We start from the raw sequence: 26,874 nt of genomic DNA, 5'->3' as shown, positions 1-26,874 counted from the left end.
TAGGACGCTACCCGTTTGATGCCAGCAGGCAACGTATTGAAAAAGGGCCACTTTCTTGCTGTTGTTGTTGTTGTTGTTGTTGAAGCTGGACTGACGTTGACATAATTTCTTGCCAAGAAATCAGCAGATACATTAATCTGACGATTTCTTATTTCGTCAAAATTAGAGTTAGACTACTGTGAAGTATAAATACCAGCAGTGGTCCTTTTAATTCATGCAATATACATGACAGTTTGTGAACAATCAACATCTCCTTGGTAGGACCGGGACATTGAAACAGTATGTTATTTTTATGAGCTGGTATTCTGCTCTTTGTTACCACCTGAGTTAAACGATGTGCTGACGTTTTGCCATCTGGTCATTTGCCATGAACCAACACTGGACCCATGAACGCAGCGCAGCTAAAGAGTTCTCTCGTGTGGGACAAACAGAGCAGTGAGCGTGCTGGAGCTGCTGAGGACTCAGCAGGCATTGAATACAAATTTAATTAGCTAACATCTATTGGGTGCTAGCTCACACTTGGAAAAGTTAACAGCACAATGGTCCTCCCAAAGTGCAGAATGCTGTTAGCACCATAATATGGACTTTCTGAGAAAAGGTACCTAGCATAGGCCCTGAGCAGGTTGACTGTTGTCGTGGAAAATGTTCAACCCCAATGTGGGGCTCCGTGCTTCGCATCTGTTTTATGCCCAAAAACAATGGATGCAATCATTACAGTTCAAATGTTTTTAAATAAAACTTAATAAAACTCTCTTTGACTTGTAAGCTCACAGTCACTGATAATTGCCAGACTTCAGAAAGTAGATGTTTTCCTAGAGGCTTTCTTATATCATCAATCAGCATATATAAGACATTGCCCCAGTTTAAGCACGATATAGCACGATACACAGTATTGTTTAATCTTTTGTTCAAAAAAAAAAAAAAAAAGGAAAGATAAATGGGGAAGTAACTGTGGTGCAAAATGAGCTGAGCTGAGGAGCACGAACGAGTCTGATTTATTTACCATTAAGAAGAATGGCAGGCGAGAAAAACTTCATTTTTCAGTTCAGGAGGAACGTCATGCTTTGTGAGCCGTGCAGGGTCATTTTCAAAATATTTTTTTTATTTATGAGGAAAACATAAATGATGTATGGCATATGTTCTCACCATTTCCTTAACACAGTTGAGTGAATGAAAAAATAACCTGCAAGATATGCGAAAGCTTACACTCTATTTCAAACCACCCACATGGCCAAATGACACAGACTTACTCAGTCACGCGTCTACTTTGCCAATGGAAACAGGGTGAAAAATTCCCCTATTAAAATTAGATTCATAGTCGAGGAAGAGCAGCTTTCGGCATCCACAAAATCATACTTTCTTTTTTAGTTGGTGGGGGCGGGGGGCGACTTGGTCTCATTATCACACTCATTATCAAGTACCAGGCTTGACAGAAAACTGCCTAAAATGATGCCAGGATCTGGACTGGATTCCTTATTGATTTAGAATTAATACCTTTAAGACCAACACAGGGAGCCACATTAAATCGTTCCGATGACGCATGATCTGCTACTGTGCCCTTGCTCTGCTAAAAAGTCACACCTGTAGACATATCAGATGAAAAATAAATGAAAAATATGTTTGTTTGTTTGTTTGTTTGTTTTTTCTCAAGTCAAGATTTGGATCACAGACACCATCTTGTTGTGGCCCAGAATTCACAAGTTCAACCTTAGAAGTCAATTCTGTGACTGTCTTTGGATGTAGCTTGAAGTATTTATTTATTCAATGTTTTTTTTTTTTTTGACATATGCTAAAATCTCCTGTACTGTATCAGCTAATGTATTAATAAGCAACTAGAAATGTTGGAGATGTGTTTGAGGTCAATTAGAAACTGTTATACCATCATTCTTTAAGAGGAGAGTCCCAATTTAAAAAAAAAAAAAAAAAAAGTAAAAGTCATGGGATTGTTATGAAAAAATAAAAATGGAAATGGAAAAATGTGGGCTGATATTATTTTTTTTTGGATTTCTTTCAACTCTCAAAAAGCAATGTGACTGTTGAACTCATAATCACATCAAAGGTTTTGCAGTGTTAGGTTAGGCTATAAACTATGGTCCACATCCACAACTGGATCCTCTAAAAGGCAAATGCACCTTTGTTTCCCCAAAATGTGGAGGGCATAACTAATAGTTATATATCCGTCATAGCCTTCAGTGTTTGAGTCACCACAGGTCAGTGACAAAGTCAGGAAATGTTACATTCACACTAAATTTGCAATGTGTCACCGGTAAACGTATAACCTGGGGGGGGGATTTAATATATTGATTCCTATATTTACCATTAACTGCCTGTCTGTTGAGGTGACTTTAAAATTGCTAATGTAAACTCCACTGTTTACTTTTTGGCAAGCTGAAAATCGTATAAAATGTGTAATTGTGGGTGTTGAAAACGGACGCCTGGATGCACCACTAAGTTATGTTTCATTACTGGCCTCTCTGACGATATCTGTGGAGACAATGTTTCTTTTGGGGAGGTTTTGCGGGCTTAGCATAGCAATTAGGTCCTCAGAGGTTAGCACCTCTTATATTTCTAAACCCGCATCGCTTAAATATCCTTCAGCATAGCTGTCGAAATGAAGGTGCAAGAACATTTCATTAAAGGATTCGGCGGTAGACGAACCGAGAGTGCAAAGTTAAGTGGTGGGGAGATTGCATTTGCATTTTAGGTGTCAACAGCCTCCAATGTCCCTAAGTACGAATAAATATATAAATATATATAGAAAAAAAATACCACTTCAATCCACAGAGACATCTGGGAGGGATTATACTGAATGTAGCAGTGAAGCTTATGCCTGAATGAAGCAATAGAAGCACAGATGGGTTCCATTGTTGTTGAGGGCTCTCTTCCAGCCTCTCTACGTTCTCCACGGCCTTGTGTGCGAGATTTTCAGGAAGTACATTTTATTTGACGTGAGCAGGTTGCCACGGAGATAATCAAATACCCGGAGGTGCGGAGCGAGTGTGCGGTGTCAGAGGTATCGTGCTCTTTCCTGCCCAAACAATGTTCTCTTCCTAAATCCAAGATAGAGCGGGTTTAATCCACGCTGTGCCTACGCTATTTTTTTTTTTTTTTTTTTTACTGATGTACTTAGGACCCAACCACATCATCTATCATATCAAAGGCAGGATTTTCATGTAAATTAATGTGTCTATGTCCAAAGAAAATAAATGGAAAAAAAGGGAATGGAAGATCTATAATCACAAAACTCAACTGTACTTTCTTTTTAATTTATTTATATTTTTTATGGTCAATCTGACCACGTATACATTATTAACAATTATCCCACAGCAGGTTGCTTTGCTCTCTGGTTTTGTGATTAAAAACCCAAGAAATCCCCACCATCAGAAATTTCTGAAGCCTACATAGAACTATGTCGAACGCAACATTGCATAGCTAAAAGACACGGAGTGCAGCATTGGAAGTCGTGGTTTATTTTTCTGTCTCCTCTGCTGGATCCTTTGGTCTTCTCAACAAGTAGCTTCTACAGCCGACTTGGTTGGAGAAAATGAGATACCGCTGCAGATAAAGTACAACCAGTGAAAATAAAACACAGACTCCAGGCCTGTGAGTGACTGCTTTCATGCCGAAGACTGCGAAAAGTGGCGCTCTCATTAAATACTAATAATTTTGTCGGCGTAGCATTCAGTATCTTGTGTTTGCGTGTCCATGTCTGACATGATGTACATGTTATATAAGTATGTATGTGCAGGTCCAGTTGTCCATTGTAAGGCAGGGAGCGATAGCTGTGCGGCTCATTCCGAGCAGACTCCACGCAGGCTGATATCACTGAGTAGCATGCCTCCTGGCTGACAGAAGGAACTAATTAGTGTAATCACCTGCTGTAGCACGGCACACGGCTCTCCATCTCTGCTTTTAAATGAGGCAACTTTGTTCCTCCCTGAAACACTGCTAGCCAAGTTGATTACACCATCTAATGACCTTGATGGCGTGATGAGTGGTTCTGTGTGCATTCATGGCTTTTAGCATAACGCTGGAATTTTAAGACCGCACTTGACTTCCAGAGCCATGATCCCACCTTCACATATCCTCATTAGGACCCCTTCGCTGATCATTAGCGCCTTAAGTGCCTTTAATTGATAGTCATCTCTCACAGATGACTTTATTTGCGGATGAGCCCCTGCCCTAGTTAGTCTTACAATTCCCCTCCCACCTTTGACCACTTAGTAGATTGGATGGCGGTGGGTCAGCCATCTTTCCCTGCAATCCAAAGCGTCTCCTACTTACTGTATACACTGTATGCTGCCTGATCTGGCAGGTCATTTGTTTTTACCGTTCGACTATCTCTTTCTCTTAAGGCAACATATGATGCCTCTGATGGAGCGTATCAATTTGAAGGTGAGTCAAATTAGATGGGATTTTTAGGGTTTGCTACCATCAACAGGCTGCTGCAGAGTGAGTGACAGATGAGTGACTGCTACGGTCGCAGCCATCATCACTTTTTCTCCCTTCCTCCTCTTTAACCACTCTCTGACCGCAATCATCTATCGTTCACTTCCTCCACTGCCGTCTACATCATCTGTTGCTGTGGTTTCCATCCATCTTCCTGTGAATCCATGCCCAGCTGTCCTGCAATCTGCACCAGTGGCGCACGCCCTTTTAGTGCTGCTTCACACATTTTTTGACCGTCTTACCTACAATCCCCACCTTTCACACTAACATCTCTTATGCTGCGAGAGCATAAGTAAACACGCAAATGCTGTAATTGCTCCAGGACGTACACTGAACTGTTAAAACTCACTGCATACACGTTGATCAATTGGACAGACTCGTATTTTAAAATAACCTTTTTGCTGGCTAGCGATGCTTCAAAAAGGACATTCACAGCATGACCCATACAGAGAGGCAAAGAGCCAATGCACAGTGGGGGAAAAACTGAAATTTTGCTCCATTTATTTTTCATGACTTGACATTATTGCCAAAGACTAAAACAGATTTTCTTCAGATTAAATAGTACACAGTATATTTTAAGTGAGAGCCCTTGTAATATATTTGCTCCTAATGCGTACAGGGGACTTAATTAACATTTGGCATCGCCTTCATTTAAGCTGCTTCTCTGCAGAATCAGCACTTTGAGGGAGGTTTCTGAATATCCATGACTTGGTTGATAGTATATTCTTGATACTACAGACGCAAATGTGGGAATCGATCATTATCCCTTGTAAATCCTGGCCAAATATTCAAAAACTCATCGAGGCACATCTGCGTTAGTGTTTTCTCTGTTCCTAAATGAATGTAGAGACTTTTAGAGCCAGCACCTCTTTTTCCGCGGCAGCAAGAATTTGGCAGCCAGAGTCTGACCTCAAGGCACGCTAACAGGCTAACGATACTCTAATGTGTCCCATTAAGCCCGATTTGCCAGGAGGGGATTCTTTTTGTTGAGCATCATGCTGCTGGTGGATTTCAGATGGGCACTGTATAATGATGCACGCCTTTCTTCCTGGCTCATAAAAGATACAAGGAGTAGTCCTGCTGAGAGTCATTAGGAGGGCCATTTACACTGTGCCTTTCTTATTCACACCCCTTTTTTTGCGGTCTTTGAAGGGAGGCACAAGGCTATGCAGACATCATGAAATTGAAACGCGACCCTCTCCTCCAGGCTAACGAATTCCTCAAAGACGACCAAGCAGCTGAGTCGGCTCTCGCAAATATTTACCACCAACATTTAATGCTAACGCTCTCAAAGATAACCAAATCAATCAATAAATAATTGAAGTACTTACGAAACAAAACAAAAGAATTGTAATTTGAATGGTGTACCCAGGCTGGTGGGGGAGAAAAATCACAGTTCTGGCTTGCACTTCCAGAGCAGGAAACACAAATTAGCATGGTGTGATGCAAGTGACTGGAGGAAATCACATACCATTTTCTGCCTCCTCTCTCTGGCCTTAGTATTACCATTCCATCGACAAATTGAATCCAAGGCTGATTTGAATTGCACCACTGTATAACCTCTTATTTATTCATTGCTTTTTTTTCTTCCGTACATACTATTAAATCTATTTTTTTTTTACAGCATGCACGACAAAGTGTGAATATCAGACTGATTCTAAGCCTCCCTTTGCCTGCTCTCCAATGAAAAGACAAAGTGAGATGAAAATCTACCGCACCGTTATTAAGTTAATGGTTTTCGCCTCAGACTCTACTTTAGCATAATTTTTCCACGATACTAATGAATTTTGACCGGCATCCTGACAGCTGAATTGCTTTCACAACTGAGCATGTGGCTCCGTTGAGATAAGGAGCTTCCAGGATGATTTACTGATTTAATATCATGGCCAAAACATATACAAGTAGTGACCCAACGCATTTCTATTAATGCTATTAATTCTTCATCGAGATTTAAAAAGACAAAACAAAACTATCTTATCTGGAAATTTTATATCGGAAATTGAAGTGTTTAAATAATCACAGAGATGGAAAGACCATGCAATAATGTCCTAAAGCTGCTCCTGCTCATTCTTCCGGTAAATTTATGTGGTCTGAAGGTAGATATTATCTAGAAAAAAAATCTGTCCGAAAAAGCATCCACAACCTGCAGCTAACACATAATAATTCAAGTGCTCAGGCAGCAGAAAGATAAGTAAGTTTTAGAACAAGTAAGCCTCAGATTGGTCTGAGAAAGACACAACTGGGAGATTTACCACAACAACAAAAATACTGAACTTTTTACAAATAAAATATGAAATAAACTAAACACAGCGCAGCCATTTCACAAAGTTACCGTCACCCACCTGCAGTTCTTTTTGAGTCTCATCATATGCATGCAAAAAACAAAACAGCTGTAGCCTGCTTTCATACTCTCTCTTCTAACTTGTAGTAAACTCTTGGACTGGCTCAGTGTGCAGTGACTATCCCCGCCTGCTTTCCCAACGTGAGCTCACGATATGTGAGCTGTCTTCGCTGTGCACCGTGTGATTTCTCCTCTACCATTGCTCGCTGAGTGATTTCTTCAATTCCCTGCTTTGCTTGCTTTTCAGGACTTTTATGGTGCATAATCACCGTCAACTGCACTCTCTCAACAGCAGGTGTGTTACTTAAGAGGAGACTAATTTTGCTCATTCTGACCACATACCTTATACATGAAGCAGGAAAAGCTCATAGCACAGTTTGTCTCCATATTAAGGTGATGCTGCGCATGTCCAAAAAAAAAAAAAAAAAGGAATAAATGTGTATAATAGAAGTGATCGCCATAAGCAGCTGGTGTGTTTTGATTACTGATTCATTGTTTTAAATTCTCAGAAGTGATGTAGCTCCAGTTGGCATCTGCAGATGTTCTGTCTGGTCCAACAAGCCAAAACCTGAAGATATTTAGCATAATATAATTAAACATATAGTAAAGCAGCATATCCTCTCAAATTGTTGTCTGCTAAATAGGAAATAAATATCTGTTAGCATAAAAATAGAACCCAACAATCAAAATAGTTTACATAACTTTGTCAGTGGCCTGTGATGGACTGGCAACCTGTCCAAGGTTTACCCCACCCTCGCCCAGAGTGGACTGGGACTGGCTCAGGCAACCCAGAAATGGATAAGTTGTCCAAGGTAAATGAATGAAAGAACTTTGCCAGTCAAAGTCAAATCTCAGGCCTACCAAGTTCAAATGTGATGATTCCCCTCTCTCTATCTCTTTTCCTGCCAATTACAGTCAGAAATAAAGGCAACCCCCCCCCCCACCAAAAAAATAAAAAATAAATAAAATGTATAAAAAGACAGAAAAAAAGTCACATTTTATAATCTTGTGTCATTCCACATGTGCACTCAAAACCACAATTAATGCTTTGGAGCTCAATAGAGAAACAGCATTGTTACTAAAAAAAGAAAAACACTGACTTTTGCTTTAACAAAGTAAGCAGCCAGAAGATGTGGGTAATTAAAGTTCACAAAGTTATTTGGAGATTCTTTTTGATTCCGTTGAAGCAGAACATTGGTAAGCAGTCCTGTGCCGTCCCCAGCAGATGTTCCAGTGATGCATCTGAAATCTGTCCACCGTTTATTCTGTGCTTGCCCTCTTACATTACACTGTCCGCCATGCTTGACAGGAAAATGATGAAAGAGGCAGAGTGGGCAGCGCTTGTTTTTGTGTCTGTGTGTGTGGTGATGGCGATGGTATTAAATGGGGAATATTTACCACTACAGAACTAATCAAGTTTTTACAATGTACGCAACATTATAGAATACAGCCTTGAAAACGCAAATGTCTTATCTGAGAGTGCGTTTGTGTGTGTGTGTGTGTGTGTGTGTGTGTGTGTGTGTGCATGATCATAAGAAGAGCACCAAAGCTGAATGGAGCACAGAGAGATGGGTAATGGTCATGGCGATGTGCTGTGTGTGGCGTGCATTCAGTCATTTTTGGCCAAGTTTCACTTCACATCAACACACTCTACGATCAGTGCTGATCATGAACTTAGGGAGAAATTCTCAGATCCCATTTTTCAATTAAACACTGCCAAAGAGCATGACAACCATGAGGTGATATGAGAGGGGATGTGATGCATACCCCCTTTGTTAATTAAGGAGGAAGTTTAATGAAGAGTGGAATCACTCCTCACTCCTCATATTTGAACAAACTTTGCACTGATTACATTCAGAGCTACACTGATATGACTCTGGCAGAAATTTAATTGAAAGTCCAATTGTATGTCAGCTGGAGTTGTGCAGGCTGAAGCTGTGAGTGTAACATGATCACTAATCAAGTGATGATGTTTACTCTGCTGAATGAAGAACAGAATGACAAAGCACCACGAGGGTTTGAACTGATAGAGGGTAGTGTTGTTTGAAAGTCGGACTCGGCTTCAGGGTTTATCACCAGCAGCCACTACGGTTCTTGACCTCCTGTTCCTGAAGCAAATTTAGCGCAGAAAGCAAATGAATGAAGGCACTGGACATGTTCACATGCCAAGAGCTATACCCATCGATTCCCATCATCCCTGTTGCTCCATGTAATTTCTGAAATTCAAAATTTTGGTCAGGGAAACACTGCGTGCTGTCGATACTGACCTTATCCATTAGAAGGGGCAAGGCCATAACGCACACAAACACCACGGGGCACTGCTTCACTCCTCAGCATTCACATGACCTAAGGCTCAGAGATGAGGTCAGCCAAGTGGGTTCACAACCAGGAGGTCGCTGATTTATCCTGAAGGAGTTCCTTTCTCTCCAGTAAAAAAAAAAAAATATCAAGATTTCATTTTTTTTCCCCCGAAATATCACGGTAAATACAGCTGAAAGTACTTTACTGGGACAGCAGGTCAAGGATGAACCACTGGAGGTGCCAGCAACACAGTACAGTACATATTTCCTCCAACCTACTGTAAGGAGGCAATAATTCAACTGATAAGCCGCAAAGTATTTAGTTTCATTAGTTCTGTTGATAAAATGTCGCTTTGTTTCGTCCAACTGAGAGTTGGACATGACAAAGAAACTTTTCAAATCCGCCTTTCCAAGAAGCCGGAGTGGGAAAATGTTCAGCATATTGCCTGTAAATCACAGAAAATGTCCAGATGTTTGTAGATCGAGTAAATGACTCATCAAGTGTCTAATCATCAGAGCTATACACTAAATGATTCATTAATGAACCTGGTCGAATCTATAAAATCAATGTGAACATGGTTTTCCCATTTTTTTTGATGATACTGGTCCAAAAATGTTGTCTACTTCTCCCACAATGCCCGAATTCTGTGAAATCACCGTGCACGGGCAAGTTTGTTTTCTATTATTACATGGCCTTTGACTTTCAGCCACATCTGGATGCTCCAGTTAAGCGATCTGAGCGCACAGCTCTGTCGGACATTTTACGACAAAGATGATTTTTCTCAGGGGGAAAAAAAAAAAAAAAAAAAAAAAAAAAAAAAAGCATACTCGCAGGCAACCCCCCCAGTCAAAGAAATGACATGCCTTACTTTGAACTGGGGTGATTGCAACTAGAGCAATGATGCTTTACCAGGAAGGTCTGCACTTCTGCAAGGTGGAACATATTAGCCCTTAAAGGAGGAATACTCTGGTGGTGGACAATGGAGTCTTAAAATGTTTCAGCCCATTCCATCACGCTATTTTTTGCTGTATTGGAAATATCATGTATATAAAAGAAAATATTTTCATTTCATTTGGGCAAAAATGTTGAACATCCAACATGTGAAGAAATTATGCCACATTACCGACCTTATCAGTTCCTGCTATGATTGATTCCTGATTCCCTCTGTGGTGGAATTTGAGCCAAAAAAGAAACCAAATGTTGAAAGCAAAAACCAAGTTTATATTGTGTGGCTCCTTTGATTTTAATTATGTGACATCAATGCTATGTCTCCACCTGCTGCAACCTAATTCCATAAAAAAAAGGTTGGAGGACGCAGACTTGGATGTGGGTCTGATGCAGTCAAGAGTATTTTAATGAAAGTGCAGTACTTCTCGTCAGTGTTGGTGATTGCTGACTCATCGGTACATATAAAAAAACCTCGATATAGAAGGAAACGCACAAGCAGCCAGTGAGACGATTTGTTGAGGCAACAGGCGACAACATGACAACATGAAACTTCCACCATGTTATCAGGAAGCCGAAGATCTTAGGGCTCAGATACACCAGCATGTAAAACCTAAAATATTTATTAGCTTGTTCGTGAAGAGAACAGTGCAAAACGGTAGAAACCATCAAATCAGAATCGCTGTATCACCAAATCATACTCAGCCCGTCCCTGAAGAAACACAACAGCTCCAATAGATCTGCTCCCCTCAACAAACAGCAGCTACTATCTAACCAGGCTCCGGCCTTCCAGCGCCTTTGCTGATTAATCAACAGTTCTTGATGTTTAGAAATCAATTCTTCTTCTCCAAAACTAGATTCAGTCGCCAAAACAAATCAAAGGAGACGCTGACTCTTGTTGATGCGATACAGAATACAGCTATTCTGTCACACAGTACACGATAAAGTGTTCAAGTCTCTGAAGGTGCAGAGTCATTCTGACTTGCCAATAATCCTAAGAGCGATGCAATAAAAGTGATGCTGAGTTTGTGCAGCAAGAGTTTAGAAAGTTTTGGTCGGTGAGAGATTTTCATCAGCATGATGTCGTTAGGCCGATCCCTGGTGAATCATCAGTGTGACTGGAATCATGTGTGGTAAACGGGAAATATTCACATTTTATTTGTCTGCATGTATAAAAACGCTGCGCCTTACTGTATCATCATTATTATTCTGCTGCACACCCAGACAGGTGCAAACAGGGCCACCTAAGGAGAGGTAGTATAAACCAGCATGTCACTTTTACCCAGTTACAGCACACTCCCGGGACCCGGGACGAAGCCAATATTTTCTGTCAGGCTCCCTCTTTGACAAACTGTTAACACAAGCGATTTCTTGACAAATGTGTAATATTGTGACAAACAGCTCATCTGCAATGCCTCTGCCTTGACTTCTTGCCCAAATGCTTTGGGCTGATTATGATGGTGATTTCCATTTCAGCACAGGTCTCCTCTGGCACTGGTGGAGGCACAAGTCCATCACCCTGTAAAGGTTGACGGCGTTCAACGTTCTTTTATTCAAAACCTGTGACACCGTAATCTTTAGCAAAGCCAAAGCGAAGAGAAAAGTTCTGTTTTTGGGCTCTGAGTCTTGTAAACACAGAGCAGGTGAAATCAGTGAAAAAGCCAGTGGGAACATAAAGATGTAAGACCCTGGCTACTACTTTGTTTTTAGTTTCAGCTCTTATTCTCCTTGGCACGATGGAAATAAGAGTAAAAACTAAAAGAAGGGGAATGTACCAACAAATACTGGTGAGTGATTTTATCCAAAGCTTGACTGCAGGAAAAAGCCTATTTGGTGAGTAAAATGTCTGGACATGAATAAGCCTGTGGCTGCAGTCACCACTTCTTTGGGTAGAAGTAAGATAGAAGCTGGCATGCAGTTAAATGCAATTGCACACATCACAAACAGCTGGCAAGTCATTCTACAAAACACTGAGGTTGTCTTTTACATTTGAAGTCTTGCTGCGTAGGGGGTGTGCGTTTGTGTGTGTGTGTGGATGCACACAAGAGGCATTGTTTCATGTTCCTTGGTTAAGCAGAGAGCAGTTGCTTGGTTGAGCGACTGAAGGTCATCTCAGCTGTGTCGAGAGTGGAAAAGGCCTTTCAGTTGCATATGGAGTTTACCTGCTGCCCCACCCCCCACCCCCGCCAGCAGAAAAAAAAAAAAAGCGATGAATGGAGATCTAGAGCTGAGCGTCTGAGTCAGGCTTTGAAATGCACGTAATACAGAGGTGAGCAAGACACAGATGAGTACTCCAAGCAGTTGCATCAAAAGGCAATAAAAACACGGTACAGCTCATATGACAAAGACCATTAGGCGGCATTTTCCAGCTTAACATGTCGGAGTTTACGAAGCTGCTGGCCCCCGGCATGAAAGAAAACAAAAACCCAGGACGTCCTAACTGCCGGAGCAAAGTGGTCAGGTGTGCCATCCCACCTCCAACCCCCTTCGTCCTCAGCGCAGACAAGGCTGTTTATTTTTTACTTGCTGCGTTTCTTGTTGAAGAATGGCAGAGTGTGAGGAAGAGCACATCATTTGTCAGTGGCACGGTGTTACTGGGCGGATCACTGACAATGACGAGAAGGCTTACCTCGAAAAAAGGCGGGCAACTTGGCACTGCTGGTGCATCCGCTTCCCACTGAAAGTCAGCAAAACCGACTGGATGGTTGTGGGCAACTGATCTATAACACCTTTTTCATTTACTTTTATATTCATATTTGTCACACAAGTCTTCTAACGGAGCCTGCAGTTTGTGTGTGTGATAAATAAACGAAATAAATCTGCACGCTTTTTGAACTAATGTCAGCCAGACAGTTATGGACACAAGTCTCTACTTGAAGAAATTCAAGTGTCAGTAACGGCTAATGCCAGGGCATTATTATAATTAAAACACTCTGATTTGATGAGGTCCACACTTTGGACTGTTCACCCACATAAAACTATATGAATCAATAACTTGAGCCAGAGCCTTCAGAGTTCTCCATTCTGACTGCTTGGATACCAACCCCCGTGACTATAAATGCCACAATGCTAATTGTTTTCCAATTGCCTACTATAAAAAAGAACGCGAATCCAAACCTTGTTTCAGCTGCTGGTGTTGGCATACAGTGAGACAGAAGAAGCATCCAAGAAATAAATGTTGCCCCGCATTTCTGCAATTGGTGTATTAGTTCAGAACTTAAACAGCAGCTCACAACAGGTCGTGGAATGGATTTATTACATCACAGATAAGGGGCGTAGTTTGGACAACCCCCTAATGTGACATAACAAGTCTGTTCTGTGGACCGAAGTGACCTATTGCTTTTATAAAATTAAGATGCAGTATGGCAGAAATATTTCTAAAAGTAAATAGACACACGACTACAAAAAAGTAGGTCCTCCTGGCTGCCTGCTTCGCACTGCATGGCGGTTGCGATCCAACAGATTTCATCGCTTTGGTTTTTTACGTTCATCTACTTGCTCTTTCATTGGCTACACATTCTGCAGTTTTTGGGGATTTTTTTTTTTTTTTTTTTGGCTTAGCTTTCTATTGTCGTTAGATAACTGGTAGCTAGTCCGCTTGTTTCTCTTTCTGTTAGTTGTCGGTCGCTACTTAAGAAAATAATAATAAAAAAAAAAAAATTATAGTAATAATAATAATTTGACATCATAGCTGTCAATTGTACTCATTATATACACATTATTATAACACAGTACTTCTTGATTAGCATCTTTCACCACTCGTATTTACTTTCCTGTCATCGTCGACTATCTCAGAGGGATTGTTTGTAAGTCTCAAAGAAATGGTATATTTTAAGAATAGTCACTGCAAAAGCCGTGCTTTGACAGCCTCCACGAGTATTATCATGTTGTCACTTTGTTAATAACATGTCCCTTTTCATGCGGAGACATTTCAAGTGTGAATATTCTTAAAAGCAGCCAGAAAAGTCAAGTGGAACATGGCACATTCACTGACACAAAAATGAGATGGGAGCACACCGGACACTATAGCAGAATGAACAATTATGAAGCGCGGTGCAATCAAGGGGGTCCCTGGCAGGCTGTGCAGGTTTTTGATGAGCCAGTGTGTCACTCTGGAGCTCCGGGGCTCCGCAGCTAATCAACCACCAAGGAAGGGCTTGAAGGGCATGATCACTCAAGCCCTCCATCACCACGCAGGGAAGAAGGCAATCACCAGCCTATTTTCATGTGCTGTTATTCCCCCCCCCCCTCACCGCCGCCTACCCATCCACATTTGAGTATCAAATCAAGGTGCACAGATGACCATGAAAGACACTGGACAGAGGCAAAGGTTGTTATTAAGAAACAATCAAATGAAGTAAAAAAAAAAAAAAAAAAAAAGAAAGATTGGTGAATTTTTTTTATTTTATTTTTTTTTTGGGGGGGGATCTGCAAGTGGCCCAAGATGGCTGGCTGTTTGATATCTTATGAATCATCATAAATTGATTGAAAACCGAGGGGAACAGGCTGAATGAGACTCAATTGCTTTCCAACCGGCGGCGGCGGCTCATGAGGTCCCGGTTATTGGGAAAATTGAAATGTAAGTCTTGTAATGCAGAGTGTCGAGGAGGCAGAAGGGATACAGGTCAAGAAAGGTGAGAGGAGTTTTTATCCCCCCGCCCCCCATAAGGGATTAACACAAAGACTGCGTGATAGCAGGGTCACATCCTCTGTCTGCTAGGAAAAGAGAGCAACAGCAAGAGAATGAATCCTAAACAAACGCTTATCCTTTCTCCTCTATAAAGAGCAGGACTTAAAATAATTCATTTTATCCAGGAGAGGAAGATGGGGAATAGAAGGAGATAAGAGAGGGGGGGCAGAGAGAGTTCCTCTTCTACTCCCACAATAGAGGCAGAGGCAAAAATGAATTAATAAATGGACAAATGTTTGACAGGCCAGCAGTGTGATCGTGCGCGGACTTGACACCGATGCACCACAGCACATAATTGGAGGTAATATCTCCTCCTGTCCCCTGTTTTAAGTTTGACAGTGTCTATAGAGGCTCCCTGCACTAATAGGCCAGAAAAGCACTCCTACACACACACACACACACACACACACACACACACTGCAGGTCCAATCTGTTATTTCACACTGTCCTCTGATGCTTAGGCAGAATATTGACAAAGAGCATGAGATCTGTGATTTGCCTGAGCTCAAGCCAGCCATCATTACAGACTGGAAATACAGTTCAAAAAGCCTGTTAGTTTTTTTTTTTGTTCTTGTTGTTTTTTTTTTTTTGGTGGCCTTGCAAAGACCCTGATAGATAGGACAGATGAATCTGTCTTCCTTGTGTGGTTAAACATCTGATTTTCTACCCTGCCGAGCAAAAAGGACATATGTGGTGGTGAACTTTGAGTCTTGTTCAGACGTTTCCAAATTTGTTTTTGCTTCCAAATCAAACTGGCTCTGTGGTTATTTTAAATTAGGGTTATAAATAAAGAATCAGGCTTATCATTGATTAACATGTTGACTTCTTTTGAGCTGAAACATACCTGACTGATCAGTCTTTGGTCTTTACAGGCAAATAAGAAAAACAATAAGAACTGAGAAATGAGCAGTAGGGAATGTTTGTTCTCCGTGCTTTAAAAAATGATGGCTGAAATTGATCCATTTGAATTATTTCAAGTCAATTTTTCTGTCTATCAGCTCGCAGATTAATCAGCTAATTATCTCAATGAGAAATTATTTCACATATAAGGTGCTCAATTAAATGGAGCAATAATATGACAACCACCTAACCGAAATGCTATTCAGTTCACGATGATTAACTGTTTGTGTTTTTACTGAATGAAAAGAAACATTCTTTTGACTGACTGATCCTTTAATTGACTAATCATTTCAGCCCAATGTCGGGTTGCTTCATTAGGAGATTGCTCTTTTCTTTATGTTGTGTATTGTGTGTGGTGTTCCCCCCTTCAGTCGAATGGTCCTAACCACATTTGAAGTAATTACCCCTCCGGCAGACAGGCGATCCATACATGAACGGTGCAGAGGGAGGCTGAGCAGGACATTAAGTGAGCATTAATACTCTGATGCCAGTGTGATGCAAATTATTTTAAACGTGGTCAATGTTCTGATTGTTATAAATATCTGCATGTATCAGTCAAATTAACGAACGCTACTTTGGTGTAAATATACCCAACAGGGTAAATCTTGAGCAATATCATTTTAATTGTTTCAACCAGAAGAGGATAAATTAGTGAAAGATATGAATTGGATGGGAGTTAAATATAGACAGTCTCATGTAATGCATAAATGTAAAAGCCTTATGACAGTTATGCTCTATGTCTTTATTTACTTCTATTCCCTGCAATTTGTAACATTTCTAATAAACCCTTCAGGCCATTTAGAAGATTGAACATCAAACTTTTTCTTTTTTACAAAAGATAACCTGAGACATGTAATTACAGCAAAGAGCTCACACACAGGTGCCTTTTAAAATGGTGGACACTGGTGGCCTAAGGTTGTATATATGGCACGTTTTTCAGGATATAATGCCCACAACATACCACAGTTTACTAATACAGATGTTATATATATTGTAATAATCCGCTTGCTGAAAGCACTGAAGATGGACATGTCTTATTTTATTTTTAGTATCTTTTTTAAACCCATGATAACATCCAATGGTAATGTTTGGTGCAATTTTTTGACAACAACAGCAGGTGGCAAGGACGAGCACTGCACTTCAATTGATCCTTTTCATCAAACCAGATAATACTTTCTGACTGCTGACTCTGTTGGCACAGGCAAATTTTACACTATTATGCCCACTCTTGATGAGAAGCATCAAAGCATTTATTCAGAATTTAGCTTGGTTTCAAAGAATGGACTGTCCTTTTTTTCATCTGGCCAAAGAAACACAATTCTAAGGTTGAGCTGTCAAAAAAAAAAAAACCTTCCCCTTATAGCAAGTTCTCCCTGAATTTCTTAGTGTGTGTGTGTGTGTGTATTAAAAACTCCATCATGAATTTGTTTTATCATTGTATGAAATCCCCCATTTTAATTCATGGTTTAAGAGATTGGGATTATGACTTGCACTTATTTATATTAATATGCACTCAATGAACCCCAGATTTAATTAAAGATGTGCAAGAATAATATAGGTCAATCTAAAAAAACAGAATCCGCAGGACAGATATTTAAAAGAAGGGAAAAAAAACCAAACAAAAACACTTGACGGTGGAAGTGAAGAAGCAGAAAGATTCGAGACGGCAAAACATAATTTAGGAGCAAAACAATCAGAAGCCAATTTGTTTCATTAACTCTGTGATAGGGAATTGATTTGTGAAAAAACTAAGCCCTGCTGCTAAGATGATAGGCTAATGACGTGCTTTGATCTCCACCAATCAAGTTCTAGTTTGCCAGCTACATGAGCTTTGGTTACTATGACAGTCGTCTCCACTTCTCAAACCCAGTCTGAGATAGTGAAAAGCCTGCAGGACGGTAGCTACCTTTTCTGGCTCGACATTAAAGGCCCTAATTAATACAAGCATCACTAACAGATTTACTGAAATATACCGCCAGCCTCAAACCACCCACAACATCTCCTCTTCTCCTCTTTCCCTGTCAATGATAATGTCTGTCTTGTTCCATATCCGAAGCCGGTCGCGTGCAGACAAGCTGTCTTCGGAGGAGCGGCGGGGGAACATTTTGCGGTTAGCCACACTGCTCTCCGGGGGCGACTTGGGTAGTAGATCGGCAGCCGGTAAAACATTCACTGAGACAGGACAGAGCATCCCAGATTGTCTGGCCTGCACACAGCGTGAGTGCTGAGTGGAATCTTCTGGGTATTGGCTGTGTTAACTAAATTGACATTGGCTTTCAACCTCCTGGCTATCCATCAGTGTTGGAATGAGCACAGGGGGCTACAGAGGTAAACCCAGAGTCTTATGCACCTCCTGCAGTTGTCCTCGCAGGGACGAGAAGCAATGGGGCTGTGTGAGGCACACTTTGGAGAAGAGGGTCTCTGCTCCCTCCCCTCCAACCCCTGATATTTTTGGTGATAACCGTTTATTTGCAGTGGTTTTGGCCTGAAGAGGTTTGTCTTATCTGTTCTCTTTCTCTCTGGGGGGAAAATAGAGGGTGAGTCGTCTCTAGCCTACTCTCTCACAGTTGATTAGTAACTCCTGCTCTCCCCCTACGCTCCAGGGATTCTATGCCAGCTCTCCTTACACTTCCCCCTTGTCATGCACACGCTTGCACTTCCCCTCTTTCTTTCTCTCCGCTTCCAAAACACACAGCTCTCCCCTACAGTCATGCAACAGCAATTTTGGGGGAATCACACAGCCAAAACCTGACATTTGCGATGCACCTATAACAATGAGCGCTTGATTAAAAGGGCAGAATGGAACCGTGTCACCCTCCATTCAATGTCCTAAGCCCAAGTTAAATAGGATTTAAAACCTGTGCATTGCAGCCGATATCTCAGCTGTCCTGATTGCTTTAACGCAGTGAGAAGAAAAGGTCTTATTGTAATGCATATGTTTAACTGTATGTGACTGAGGTGTCAGAGGTGACCAAGTTTACACAGAGCGCCTGGGAATAGATAAGGGAGACACTGAGGCAGGGAGGGGAAAGCAAAGCTAATACTGCTCTGGTAAAATGGCACGGTGTTTGAAAGGCGCAGGACTAGAGCTCAGTTTTATCAGACTTGGGACAACACACAAAAGGCGGCAGCATTGCAACGTGGCAGGTTTTAAAATTGGGATCAAAAGGCTCAAGCTAATTAACAAGCTAAATAAGAGTCCCCTGGCTTCATCTATATAACTACACGCCCACTCTCCCCCCCCCCCCCTCACCCCCGCCACGGTTTGCCAACATGCACTGCAAAAGTGAAGACAAATTGCTCACCATGCTGAAATGTACAAAAATAATCACTAAATTACCTCGAACAAGTTGATTCTAATTAACTGTGGTATATTGCTAGCGTGACCCTCCTGCCCCCCCCCCCCCCACCCACCACCACCGCCTGGAGTGAAATGCCCCGTGATCAAGCACTCAAACAGTTTTGATGATATTTGACTCTTCCCACAGAGCCCCGAGGAGGGCTGAGATGGGAGAGCCAAACAGAAAGGACAAGGGCACATAATAAAGACAAATGGCTAGAGCATGAAATTTGATTCATTGCTTTAGTACAGAAAGAATCGTAAGGAAACAGCCAAAACTGACATGCCATGAATTTCAAAACAGTCAAATATTCATTCATTCATCTTCTACCGCTTTTCTGGGTCACGGGGGTTGCTGGAGCCAATCCCAGCTTGCATTGGGGTGTACCCCGGACAGGTCACCAGTCCATCACAGGGCCAAAACAAAGAGACCAACAACCACTCACACTCAGACCTACGGACAACTTAGAGTCACCAGTTAACCCGAACATGATGGGAGGAAACCGGAGAAGACGACCTTCTCGTTGTTGAGCAACAGCGCTAACCACTATGCAGCCATGCTGCCCAACACTGTCAAATACAAAAAACAAAACAAAACAATCTCAGTGATAGGGGAAAAAAAAAAAGAAAAAGAAGGCACGTGTCCTGTTATAATGACTCCAGGGGGGCTCCAGGGGGGCTCCAGGCAGATCATTCAGGCTGTTGTGTCTGATGGGTGTTGCTATATTGAGCTGTATGAAGACATTAGGCAGTTTGGCTCATTCAAGTTACACAACAAAACCCTTTTTTTTGTGCATTCATTTAATTCCACTGGTATCCAGCCATGCAGATATTTTCGGTATCATCTGCGCAGGATTTCCAGTTTCTTCATTAACTGATTTAAATTATTAGTTTATTTGTATGTTGGTTGGTTTGTTTGTTGTTGTTTTTTTTTTTCTATACAAATAAACCCTATTATTACCAATTTTAATTTCCACTCAGACACAGTTGAGGTTAAAGGAAAGTTTTCATCAACAAATGGCATTTAAAAAAAAAATCTATAATAATGTGACTTTTGAGAAACAATGTCCAAAACAATGAGTCGCCAGATGTCACAATTAATAATTCTTACCAGAATTTATTTCGTCAACAACAAATACTGGTGATGCAAAACGTATAATTTGGATTATTTTCAGTGAGTGCCAAAAACTAAATGACATTCACCTCTATCGTATTGGGTTGTATGCCCTTTACAGCTCCTGCTTCACCCCCAGATAATTACAGATGACAAGCGGTGGGTTTTCTCTCTCCTGCTTTTGGAATAACAGCGAAATGATCTGACCTCCCTGCTTGAGCGAAAAAGATGAAATTTACAGGCACGAGGAACTAAGCACCTTATTTATTTCAATAGGCATCCAAAACATATGCTTGCAGCAGACCTTTCACTGCAGAGCACCCACTTTGTAGTCCGATATGAAAACACCATCTGGTGTGTGAGCAGCAGCTAGGCTAAGCTAACCGGGGCTGGATAGGGCCCTGCTGTGTCACAGGATTATCTTACTGGTTGGTAGAGCTGCTCTATTAGCCCCTAGTGGCTTGGATTATTGGATGATCATTATTATGTGTGACTGAACAAGGAGCTAAGTACCTGCACTTCCCTGATGCAGTTAAGTCTTGTTAGTGTTAGTGATCAGACACATTACGAGCCCATTTCAGCGCATTACACATTTAATACACCTATTCTGAGACATAAGCACGCTGTTTATTTAACACATGTTGACTAGGACTCACAAAGTGTATGTCATACAAGTTGGCTTGCTTTTCTGACTCAAAACCAGGAAGTGCATCTGGAGCCCGTATTTGTATTTGGAGGCAGAGCGTTGTTTTCTAATATCTCTAAAGAGGATCACACGCAAGTACAGAAGACAGCACGTTCAGAGACGGGGCCCTCTGCTCAACAAAACAAACATCTGCCGTTTCTCATCAGCGAGATTGAAGCTAATGACGAACTGTGAGTGTGCTGACAGGGAGAATGGAGTTGGATTGTGTACAAGAGGCCCACTGAGACCAGACATATGTTTTGGAAAATGGTGTGGATGAAGTGTATGGGTTTATGCAGTGTGCGTCCTTGTGTGTGTGCGCGCGTGCGTGCGTGTGTGTGTGTGATGCCCAAAGAGTGGGAGAGTCAGATGACAGGCCTCAGCGATTTCTTTTAGCCGTGCGTTTATCCATCCATGTTTATAAAAGTGGATGAAGGGGAGCGTGTTAGCGCAGGTAAAACAACCGCTGTACTCCTTCCCCTTCAATCTCTGCTTTCGCTAACAGATAATGGAATTACACATCAAATAAGCCTCTCCCTGTATCCAATCCTTCTGTGACCTCTACCAGCCTTTGTTCATATTCACCACGACAACTCCAAGGACCCCAGCCTCCACCACCAGGCTTTTACATGCTCCCTCCCGCTGCCGGGGGAGGGATTAAATTTTGATGAAAATGAAATATTCATTTCCACTAAACAACTGATGGCCATCTTAATTTGATACAAATGTTGATGCAACATCTCTCCTTGTTTTTCATCAGCAAAAGCTCTTAATGTCCTCCTCGTCTCCCCCGTCTTTGCCAGCCATACAGTCCTCCTGTGGGTAATCCTCAATACAAGCACCCCTTTGGGTTCGCCTTTGTAAAAAAAAAAAAACAGAATTCCAAAGTGCCATTATAGCTTTTTTTTTTCAGTCTCTTGAAATATGTCTGAGTCATTCCAGATGAGGCATTTGCACAGACCCCAGTGAGGAGGATCTCGGGGAACATATGAAGCGGAGAGTGCACTCTCTATAGCTTGCTAGAGGAGTTAATCACATGAAAACTTCTCGGTCCGTCCCTCTCTCTCTTTCATTCCCTGTCTCACTACTGCGGGTGCAGGGATAAAGACAAGCCTCTGAAGTGGCTGTGTTTGGAGACTTCAACCGAAAGTGGTGACCACAAACCCGATTTATCCCACTGAGGCTTCTGAGTGGTCACACTGCATACAGCTTCAAGTGCTCCACATTTGTCTGCTTACATTTAAGTGTTCGGGCTGTTTCACACACAATAATTAAGTCTGGAGTCATGGCCGCCCAAAGCGTTTTCAGGGAAACTAAATGAGAAATGCATGTGGCCATGTTCTTCTGGGGACAGTGAGGAGCTAGGGAAATGAAATCAACGCGAAATCATGAGGGAGATTGATTAACTGGCACTGATTAAGTGCTTTAAGTATTAGGTAGATAAAGTAATTGATTATTCAATAAATCCTTGACAGGCAGTGAATTACCTCGCTGAGAGAAAACAGAGACAACAAATGATGAATTAGTTTCATCAATCCACCGATGAAAGAGACAATATACAATAATAAGTCATTACAGTGTGCTTTAATAATGGATATATTATACAAATCTCGACTTTGAATATATTTTCAGCTGGTCAAATTAGACAGTTCCTATCTGATGGAGGGGGAGAAAAAAAAAAAGAAAAGCGATGCACATGGGGAAATTAATGAACTGAACAGACAAAAGCTGAACAATGATTATTGCAGTTCCAAAACTAAGTCTGAAAAGGAACTGATGTTGTCAGTGTAGTGCCCTAAAGTGTAACCTATCTCCATGTTAGCAATCACACAGATTATCTGCCAGACACATGCTATCTGCATAGACAGAAAATTCACATCCACATCCTTGGGCCCATCTATCTTTACTCTAAGAAAAGTACGCTGAAAGGGGACTAGAGGGTGGAAAGAAGACAGTACACATTTAGATTGCAGTGTATAAGCACATGCACGCGCGCACACACACACACGTAAATATAAAAAAGAGCAAACAGAGGGAGAGTAAACTGCAAAGGAAAGCTCAGTGTGTTGTGAGAGGACAAATACAGGAGTAGTCTTTTATTCCCTCCAATAGAAGCTGCAGAATGAGACAGGGAGACCATCTGGTATCAACTTAGAGCAATGCACTGTAAAAGCACTGAAATCAATGGCAACAACTCCACCTTGGATGCCCACCATTACCCAGATGGTGCACAGGCCACCTAACCACACAGACGCGTCGAAGACACAGAGCGCGCGCGCAAAATGTCACCGCCCACCGCCACGATTTTCACTGGTTTGTTTATGTTGGGAACCAGTGCGAGGGAGTGACGTTCACCACTCACTATAAGGGAGCCCTCTGTTGGTTTTAGCTGGGTGGCTGTGACACTGAGCACACACACACAAATTACAAATAAAGAAAGATTAAAAAAAAGAGGGGGTTGACTACACATTCAAAAGCTTATACCCAATCCAAAAAGATGAAACTGAAATATAATTTTATGCCATGTTATTTTCACACAAGCCTCCTGTTTTTCAAGGAGACAAAATAAAATAAAATAGATACACACATGGCTGTTATACTTAAACATCTCGCTTCAGAAAGACCATTTCAAAACACCAGTCTTTGGAATTTTGTTTTTCTTTCGCCATCGAGGCAAATTCAGCAGCCGTCTCTTCGATGTCCCTCCATTCAGCTTGTCAAAATGCAATCTCAAGAACACACACACACACACTCACACACACGCACACAAAAACTGGTCCCACAAGCAATGATAGATTCTATAAAAAGCAAAGTGCTACAGTAGCACATTTCAAGGTAAATTTGTCTCAGCACTTTGACATTTTTAAAAACAAAGCCTGTCAAGTCTATTTCAGGTCTTCATCTGAGCTGCTGCCACAGTAAAAAAAAAAAAAAGAATGGATAAAAAAATGTTCCTTTGTTCCAAATGATTTCAGTTCAGATCAGTAGAAAGAGAGTTTTTAGGATTTATGCAGTTTCTAAGACATCAACAAAGTCCAAATGCAGCAATGTCAAAGAAGTCGTGGCTCCTAAGAGTGTAGCAGTCAATCAAAGGGACATGCTGGGCCCGCCTGACAGATGCTCAGCAGTAAACATTATTCCACAGTCTAAGACTTTTTTCTGTGTTTTAGTTGATGCTTCTCTTTTACGTCCCCCCCCCCCAAACACACCCACCCCTTCCCATAATTTATATAAGACTAAGAGAAATGCCTCTTTCAAGGTTATACAGCTTTAGCATGGAGATGCACTTCTCCAACTCCTGTTAGAGGCTGATAGCTTTCATTTGAATAAAAGTAGCTTTTCATTGACCACCCACCCAGCTCTGCAGGAATAATGAATTACAAAATCAAGAGGGGGATGTTGCTGATCTGTCACACAAGAGACAGGCGCTTATGAGACACAAAGAATATGGAATTTGCTATTTTGCATCATCCACTTTCACCTATCTTTATACTACGTAGACAAAAAGCACCCCCTCCCAAAAAAAACAAACAAAAAAAACAAAACACAAACACACTCTTTCTCTAACACACACACACACACTCCTGCTGCTGCCATTAAGACGGTCACACTCCCTGCCTGTTCTCAGACTCTTGAAGTAGCATGTTAATGTGGACCAATGCCATTTTGAGTAATTGTCCTGCATGGCACTCTTGCTGGCCAAATGTCAAAAAGGATTTGCCTCGCAACCAAAAAAAAAAGCAAAAACTATATTGATCTTCATTCTGTCACTGTCTCTCCCAAATATATATATATATATATATATAAACCTTTTATCCTCTATCCTTTGAATGACAATCCTCACATTGTTTCCTCAGTGAGCGATTGGACAAACACAATCTCTTTTTGTCCCACAGTCTGTGTTTAGGGGGACTTAACTCCTATTATTATTATTATTATTATTTTGCAGCCCATATTATTTAGTATTTCTTACCCAGTGTAAGATATAATAATAACATTCTCCAGTAGAATTTGCGTCCCTATTTGAAACTTTCCGATGAGGTCTGACAAACTGCAGCCTTTATTCATTTAGCAGACTGTCCTTAAAGAACTTACTTCCAGAAGGGATGGCAGCCAGCCTGAATTCGGCTGGTGACTCAACGTGCTGGCTGCAGGAGAGCACAGAGGTCACAGTAACCCACAGTAATTCAGCTGTTCAGGGAGGCAATGGTCCGCTACAGCCTAATGCACTGCTCTCCTGTTGCGTTCTGCTTGCTTTGCACCCCCCCCCCCCCCCCCCCCCCCACACACACACACACACACACACACACACACAGACACACATACACACACACACACACACACACACACCGGCGATAAGACTCGGGAGGGGGGGAATGAAAGGGGGTGCTCATTTACTCCAAAAAAAAAAAAAAAACGGCCACTGCTGAAAAGCCAAACAGGGAGCAAATGCGAAGGCTACCGTCCAAATGTGTGCGTGCGTGCGTGTGTGCGCGCGCGTGTCAGGTTAGTTAATTGCAAAAGGAAAGAACTTACCTATTCGAATAACATGAGGCATCCCATAAGAGTACTGAATCCAAAAGAGACATGCAATCAGCGATGTCCAGTATTCCCAAATCGCACTCCGGGGACACGGCCAAGTATTTCTCATGGCTGTAAAGTCGCTGGATCCACTTTTATTTTATTATTATTTTTTTCTTTTCTCTTCTCTCTTAAAATTCCAAAGACGGCTCAGGATCGCTCATCAAAACTGAACTCGACGGAGCGCAAATGGATTTTAGGTGTCTGCGACAGATTTGCGCTCATTGTACTTGGTGCAACATTCTCTCAAGGTTTTTTTTTTTTTTTTTTTTTTTTTTTTTGGGGGGGGAAATCTTCCTTTTACTCACAAGTCTGAGAGTCGGCTCTGTCTGGATGAAGCCCCCCTCCCCTCCTCCTCCTCCTCCTCCTCCTCCTCCTCTCAGTCTCTCACAGGCGGATCAGCTGTATACACCTGCGACCGCGGGCTGCTACAATTAGCCTGCAGGAGTCTCTGTACCCCCCCCCACCCACCACCCCACCCTCCTCCTACTCCTCCTGCAGCCGATGCTATCTGTCTACTGCCCGAGTAGCACGGCAACACCAGCCGAGGCAGACTCCGCGCACCGCCGCGGAGGAGGAGAAACTGCGCCTGCGGAACTTTGGGTCGCCTCTGAGCGGCCGTGCGGAGCCCAACACGCACAAAACGCTTTCACACGATGAGCGCCGAAGAATTTTTCAGACATTTACCAAAAAAAAAAAAAAAAAAAGAAAAAAGAAAGAAAGAAAGAAAAAGAAAAAAAAAAGAAATTAAAAATGGCTGTTGCAGTTTAATCACTCCAGTCCGTCAATCCGGTGATGAGAACAGTTCATGCAACACTCAGAGAGACTTTGTGCAGGTGCAAAAGGCGCTCTCTATCTCCCTCTCCTCCTCTCTCTCTCTCTCCCTCTCTCTCTCTCTCTCTCTCTCTAGTTGCGCACGGCGATGGCGGGCAGGGAGAAGGTCCAAGCCCGTTAAAAAAAAAAAAAAAAAAAAAAGAGACTCTGGTACACAGCGTTCATTTAAAAGAAAACTAATAAAAAACAATCTTCCAGTGTGAGCTTGCCGGGGAGGCAGTGCGGAGAGCCGCGCAGCTGCGTGCGTCTGACGAGCCTCCTTCCTTCCTCGTGCCACCGGCGGCACGCGTCGTTACGCACAGTTGTCAACTACATCCAAGAAGTATCTCATGGAGGTGAGAGGCTTCCGAGCGATGACCCGACTGTCCACCTCCCCTTTTGTCCTCTGTGAGCGGACATAGTGCTGTCTGTGCACTTACATCATGGGTTTTGTGGGATGGTGCCGCAGATTTTCTTTTAAAATATTAAATTGTGGTGTTTTTTTTTTTTTTTTTTTTTTTATCAATTAAAGCAAAGAAGAAAAAACCAACTCCTTCTGTGTGCTGCACTGAATGGGACGGGTCCTTTACACGGGTGGGGGGAGTGTGTGTGTGTGTGTGTGGGGGGGTAAGTGTCAGCTGACGATCATGGCTTCTCGTCGCTCTTAATTTGAGACGTGCTCTCTGTGTCAATGACTGCATTAAACCCGCGTAAC

At 42.0% G+C, this 26,874-nt stretch overlaps 1 protein-coding gene across 1 annotated transcript in view; it reads right to left on the bottom strand.

Moving 5' to 3' along the window:
- The window catches only part of grik3 (glutamate ionotropic receptor kainate type subunit 3), an 83,062-nt gene extending 57,572 nt beyond the window's left edge, over window positions 1–25,490 (bottom strand). The window contains exon 1 of the mRNA XM_029505124.1: window positions 25,302–25,490. Coding sequence (XP_029360984.1) covers window positions 25,302–25,416 — 115 coding nt within the window. The 5' untranslated portion in view covers window positions 25,417–25,490. The remainder of the gene's footprint in view (window positions 1–25,301) is intronic.
- Window positions 25,491–26,874: the final 1,384 nt, after the last annotated feature.

The sequence above is a fragment of the Echeneis naucrates genome, chromosome 6 (assembly GCF_900963305.1).
Source record: "Echeneis naucrates chromosome 6, fEcheNa1.1, whole genome shotgun sequence".
Taxonomy (NCBI): Eukaryota; Metazoa; Chordata; class Actinopteri; order Carangiformes; family Echeneidae; genus Echeneis; species Echeneis naucrates.
This window is presented reverse-complemented; position numbering and strand designations above follow the sequence as displayed.